Genomic DNA, 6964 nt, shown 5'->3' with positions numbered 1-6964 from the left:
CTTTAAGGTCACGGCAGTGTGAACCAAGCCTTACAGATGCATTGGTGGTGAGGGAGATTAGCTGCATGGACACTCCATTTCACAAAAGCGGCTTGACAGATTTGCAAGTGTATTGATAGATATAATATATGTACTGTATACATGCCTGTGTATTTAACTATTTTTCTGTCTACAGCAATACAGGTACACTTCAGTCCAAATTGGAAATTAGGCTTTGAATTAAAACACAGTCTACTGTACCTAATTGTTTTCTGACAATGATAGGCAAATAATAGATTTCTGTTAACTATTTCCTACCTCTCTCTCTTTTTTTTTTTTTTTTCCTTTCTTTTTTACAGCGGTAACACTTGTCTTAATGGAGGAAGATGAAGATTGCCCAGAGCTTGTCCCCATTACTGATGATCAGACAGAATCTAAAATTCCAGTCACTATAATCACAGGCTATTTAGGTGAGCACAAAAAAGGGTATGTGTCCTTTGTCATTGATAATTGCTAAATAAGGGGTTAAAGTGGTTGTAAACTTCCCTTTAGCGGTTTTACCTATAGGTAAGCCTATAAGAAAGCTTAATTATTGTAAATATCTGCTAAACTTGCACCGTTTAGTAGCATTTACTGTATATTGTGCCGATAACATCATTGGCGCATGCGCTCTGAAGGAACGGCCGCCCGTGCAGTTTCTTCAGAGGCCTGTGCCATGACCGGCGGCTCTTGCGTGCTTGTGCTGGAGTGACATCACGCGGCTCCGGCCAGTAGCACAGCTGAACTTGGCGGACCCAGAAGGAAGATGAGCGAAGATGGATACGGCCTCCAGCGGGGATGACGTGGGCTTCGTTTGCAGGTAAGTGTCACATAATGTGCTAGTATGTGATGCATACTAGCACATTATGCATTTACTTTGCAGGTAAAAAAAAAAATTTGCAGACCTTGCTTCCTCAATAAAAGCATGACAAAGAATGACTTCCATGGGGATAAAAGATATGAGGAGACAATCATTTAGCAGCAATAGGGACAGTGTTCTCAGTTCAAGTGCTACTGTGTACTGCATTGCAGCATTATCTGTTCCTTGGGGTTGGCAAAGGAGGGACAATGGAAGGATGGGACACAAGAAACCCATACAGTACTGTAAGTTTGTAATCCTCTGCCTTGTACTTAGTTTTGGACAGAGAAGAGAAAGATTAAAGCATTTGTCAGTTTTTCTTTCCCCCTGTCTGTGGGGGAGATTTCCCTTCACATTCTCTCTTACAGCGATTGTCCCCTCTAGTACTATTCCATCGCCAAACGTAAAATTGTGGATTTCCTATTGCTTTCTGTTCAGGTGACCATGGACAAATAGAGAGAGTAATTCTCCCCAGCAGGGCCACAGACAGCAATAAAGCCTGACAGAGTTTTTATAATGACCCAAAATGATATTCTTATTCACCAAAAATAATCCAAACAAGTGCAGCTCTGCTTTAAAGCCATTTTAAACCCAAAAGCAAACTTTTTTTTTTTCCAATTGCTGGCTTCCAATTTTTAGATGTAATAGTTGCCTTATTAGGCTTTCTTTCCTCGATTTTACCTGGTGATCCGGCCAGTAAGTCTGTTGTTTTTCTATAAAGCAAGCTGTTCTGCAGATGTAGCAAGTACAAGGTGGAGACAAACCATTTACTACTGAAAGGGGTGCTCTCAACGGTCAGCTTTTATTTGTGTGAAACCTTTATCCCAAAAGTAAAAAAAAAAAACTTTTTGCTGTAGCTGCTTATAAAGTATTCGCTTGAGTTCAGCTTCATTTTTTAGTGTATTTAAATCTGCTAGTACATCTAACACTGCTCCCCCATACTGACAATGCTGCTGTCCAAATGTGCTGCCTCCTGTGTTCCTTCATCCAGTGAAGGGGCACTCTAATACAGGAGGTGTGTCACTGGCCAGATCACCAGGTAAAAATGGGGGAAAAAAGCCTAAAAAAAAAAAGAAAACAAATGCAGCCATCACATCTAATGATTGGTAAACTATAATATATTACATTTTTGGTTTTGGGTTTAATACCACTTTAGCAAGCAGTAAATGAGCGTACAAGCAAACCCTCTCTAGCTGAAGATCCTGTAGAGCTGAAGAAGCAGGAGAACAGAAGCATGGCTAAATCTGCTAAGAAAATGACTAGAACAAGACTTCATTACTTCTTCCTTCTGCTGTGAATATTGAGAATTGATTTCTCCACAGTGCCTGCATCTACAGTGGTCAGCAAGGGCTTGTTTTAAAGCTAATTTACTGCATACTAAAACATAAATACTTGGATGTCCATACCCTGGTAACAGGTTCACTTTAAACAGTTTCTGCAGTTGGAATTTAAATGTAAAAACTAATTCTGCATATGTACAACTATTTTATAGTGTACCTTTCTTCTAGTTTAGTTTTACTTTGGTCTAACTTTTACACTTTACGCAATTAGGGCAATTTTATTGCAAGCATCCAGGTAAACCACTAAATACAGAGTTTGAACTATATGAACTGATTTACCTACCAAATGAGTTATAATTCTGGTCAACCAGTTGATTTAGGCACCCCTGCCAGGTTGAACAGTCAGATCCTGGATCTGTTTTCAGATTGCAGCAACACAGCCTAGTTTAAGATGCACCCATCCTGTGCTGAAGGAGCAGCAGCACACCGCTGAGGATGTTCCTGTGTTCCTCCATCTTGTAAACATGTTCAGTATAAACAGCAGCAAGCAAAGCCGTTTTATATTGGCATGGAAATCAGCTTTAAAATATCCAACTGCTTCTTTTGTATTCTGGTTGGGTAAAGCATCAACACTTCTGGTAGTGTAGCAGCTTTCTGTTTAAGCAGATTAGAGTTGGCTGTCAGTTTGCTAAACAGCGAACTGACGGTAATTCTTAAAGGCCCCATTCACATGGAGCGATTAGGGGCATGGGGCACCCAGCTAATCAACCTGTGTGAATACTAAGCGATTGATTTAAAGTAAGAACTACTTGAATTTGACGCATGCGTTGGTAATATTATGGTCGGTCATTAATGCAAATACTTGCCTGAATTGGGCACAGGTAGTTCTAAACCACTTCCGACCACCCACCGTGTATTTACATTGGGATTTTGACATTCTATACCGGGGTTATGGCAGCAGCTACCTGCCGTAGCCCTGGTATTTTTTTACACAGTTGGCAATCCAGAATTTGTTAAAAGTGGTCCCGGCGGCTGATTTGTCACCGGATCACTTTTATGGGCAGCAGGAGAGGTGCCCCTCACTCCCGCCGCTTCCTGGTTGTTTTCCTTGCTTACCAGAGCCGTCAGTAGTGGTGAAAATGATCCGATTCTGTGCAGTGATGGGCAGGAAGTTGAGTGAGGGCAGGGTGGCTCCCACTCGACTTTCCTCCCCTGGAGGACCCGAGCGACTGCAAACGTCATTTCCTCGCAACAGCCTTAACCACTTCCATACAGAGCAGTCACACCCCCTTCCTGCCCAGACCAATTTTCAGCTTTCGGTGTTCCGTGCAAAAACCATACCCGTGAAAATTTCCTACCCTCGTCACTTCCGGTGCACCTACATCATTGAACAGCTGAGCAGCTTAGCAGTGGGCATGCTCAGAGCTCCGGAGGGTAGGGAATTTTCACGGGGTAGGGTTTTTTAACGTTACACCGCATCAGCTGTTGCCGCGGTTACATTAAAACATCTCGGCTGCAACATTAAATCTTCACCGCTCCTACCCCTGTCACTTCCCTGCTCTCGGCTACTAAATGTAAAAGCGGCGGCGGGTCTATGAAAATATAAATCACGGAGCCGAGATCTCCCTGATTTATATTTTCATACACGCGTCGCTTTTACATTTAGGAGCCAATATCAGGGAAGTGACAGGGGTAGGAGCGGAGATAATTTCGTGTTGCAGCCGAGATGTTTTAATGTAACCGCAACAACAGCTGATGCGGTGTAACGTTACAACACACTACCGTGAAAATTCCCTACCCTCTAGAGCTGTGAGCATGCACACTGCTAAGCTGCTCAGCTGTTCCATGACGTATCCGGAGCTGTGAGCATGTGCAGTGATAAGCTGCTCAGCTGTTCCATGACGTAGGTGACAGGAAGTGACGAGGGTAGGGAATTTTCACGAGGTATGGTTTTTTAACGTTTCATCGGCGCTCTCACACTTTGAATGATAATTACTATTTTTTTCACACAAATAGAGCTTTCTTTTGGTAGTATTTAATCACCACTGGCTTTTTTATTTTTTTGCGATATAAGTGAAAAAAGAGTGGAAATTTTGAGTAATTTTTTTTTCATAAATTTGGGCCAAAATTTATACTTCTACATATCTTTGGTAAAAATAACCCAAAATTAGTGGTTATTATTTAGTCTGTGTGTGAAAGTTATAGAGTCTACAAGCTATGGTGCCAATCATTGAAAATTGATCTCACCTGATGTACTGACGGCCTATTTCATTTCTTGAGGCCCTGAAATGTCATGACCGTACAAATACCCCACAAATTGCCCCTTTTTGGAAAGTAGACATTCCAGGGTATTTAGTAAGAGGCATGGTGAGTTTTTTTTGAAGTTGTAATTTTTTCCCACAATTCTTGGAAAAATTAAGAAATAATTTTTTTTTTTTTACAAAAAATTGTCATAACAAGTTCTTTCTCACACGCAGTATATGTATACTTGCAATTACACCCCAAAATACATTCTGCTACTCCTCCTGAGTATGGCAATACCACATGTGTAAGACTTTTACACAGCCTGGCCACATAGAGAGGCCCAACATCCAAGTAGCACCGTCAGGTGTTCTAGGAGCATAAATTACACATATAATTTCCTGACAACCTATCACACTTTTGAAGGCCCTGGAGCACCAGGACAATGCAATTACCCACAAAATGACCCCATTTTGGAAAGCAAACACCCCAATGTATATTTTATGAGGCATAATGAGTCTTTTGAACATGTCATTTTTTTCACACGTTTTTGGAAAATGTGGAAAGAAAATGAAAACGCATTTTTTTTTTTTTTTTACACAAAGTTGTCAATTTATAAGATAATTCTAACACATAGCATGTACATAGCAAAAATTACACCCCAAAATACATTCTACTATTCCTCCTGAGTATGGTGATACCACATATGTGGGACTTTGTCACAGCATAGCCACATACAGAGGCCCAACATGCAAGGAGCACCGTCAGGTGTTCTAGGAGCATAAATTACACATATAATTTCATTACAACCAATCACACTTTTGAAGGCCCTGGAACCCCAGGACAATGGAAACCCCCACAAAATGACCCCATTTTGGAAAGCAAACACCCCAACACATAATCTAGGAGGCATGGGCTGCAGATAGGTACTCAGGTACTCTGATGGGTTGCAGACAGGTACTCAGGTACACTGATCGGCTTCAGAAAGGTACTCGGGTACTCTGATGAGCTTCACAGAGGTACTTGGGTATTCTGATGGGCTAGAGACAGGTACTCGGGTAATCTGATGAAAGGTACTTTGAGTACCTATCAGAGTACCCGAGTACCTGTCCCCAGCCCATCAGAGTACCCGAGTACCTGTCCCCAGCCCATCAGAGTACCCGAGTACCTGTCCCCAGCCCATCAGAGTACCCGAGTACCTGTCACCAGCCCATCAGAGTACCCGAGTACCTGTCACCAGCCCATCAGAGTACCCGAGTACCTGTCACCAGCCCATCAGAGTACCCGAGTACCTGTCACCAGCCCATCAGAGTACCCGAGTGCCTGTCATCAGAGTACCTGATGGGCTGGTGACAGGGTACTCTGATGACAGGTACTCGGGTACTCCGATGACAGGTACTCAGAGTACCCGAGTACCTGTCATCAGAGTACCCAAGTACCTGTCATCAGAGTACCCAAGTACCTGTCACCAGCCCATCAGAGTACCCGAGTACCTGTCACCAGCCCATCAGAGTACCCGAGTACCTGTCATCAGAGTACCTGATGGGCTGGTGACAGGGTACTCCGATGACAGGTACTCGGGTACTCTGATGACAGGTACTCAGAGTACCCAAGTACCTGTCATCAGAGTACCCAAGTACCTGTCATCAGAGTACCCAAGTACCTGTCACCAGCCCATCGGAGTACCCAAGTACCTGTCATCAGATTACCTGATGGGCTGGTGACAGGTACTTGGGTACTCCGATGACAGGTACTTGGGTACTCCGATGACAGGTACTTGGGTACTCCGATGACAGGTACTTGGGTATTCCAATGACAGGTACTCGGGTACTCTGATGACAGGTACTCAAAGTACCCGAGTACCAGCCCATCAGAGTACCCGAGTACCGTGCCTGATGGGCTGGTGACAGGTACTCGGGTACTTTGATGGGCTGTTGACAGGTACTTTGATGGGCTGGTGACAGGTACTTTGATGGGCTAGTGACAGGTCCTCTTTATTGGGGGGGGGGGCAATCAGTGTGTTTTGGGGTGCACTATGATGGGTATATGATAGTGCATTATGATGACAATCTCCTCCTCACACAGGATCAGTGTGTGAGGAGGAGAACACGGTGACAGCTAGTTACCGTGTTCTCTGTTGACATTGGCTCTTTACCTAGATCGGGGATGGGCTCTGTCCGAGGGACGAGCCTCGTCCCCGATCGCCGCGCTGCGCGCCCCCGGGGCGTGCATTGCAGAGAAAACGAGCAGCTCGTGCTGGAGCCACTCATGTGATCGGCTGTGATTGACAAAGCTGATCACGTGGTTAACAGTCAATTTTCATTGGCTGTTTACCTTGATCGGGGATAGGCTATGTCCGAGGGACGAGCTTCATCCCTGATCGCCGCGCTGCACCCCCCCGGGGGCGCGCAGTAGCGGCAAGAGCGGGCCGCCGTCATATGACGTCGGCCTGGATCGACAAAGGCTTCCTGCTGCCATCATTTTACAATGGCACGGTATGGAAGTGGTTAAAGGGACATTTTTTTTTTTTTTTAATTTGCAAAAGTAAAATGACTTTTTTTTTTTT

General features: G+C 44.0%; 1 protein-coding gene across 1 annotated transcript in view; it reads left to right on the top strand.

The window, feature by feature from the left end:
- Positions 1-347: 347 nt before the first annotated feature.
- Positions 348-6964, top strand: part of LOC309543850 (zinc-regulated GTPase metalloprotein activator 1A-like) — a 95891-nt gene continuing 89274 nt past the window's right edge. Inside the window, exon 1 of the mRNA XM_082242996.1 lies at positions 348-449. Coding sequence (XP_082099122.1) covers positions 356-449 — 94 coding nt within the window. The 5' untranslated portion in view covers positions 348-355. The remainder of the gene's footprint in view (positions 450-6964) is intronic.

Source organism: Pelophylax lessonae, assembly GCF_965119305.1.
Source record: "Pelophylax lessonae genome assembly, chromosome: 1".
Taxonomy (NCBI): domain Eukaryota; kingdom Metazoa; phylum Chordata; class Amphibia; order Anura; family Ranidae; genus Pelophylax; species Pelophylax lessonae.
Note: the sequence above shows the minus strand (reverse complement) of the source record. Positions and strands in the feature narration are given on the sequence as shown.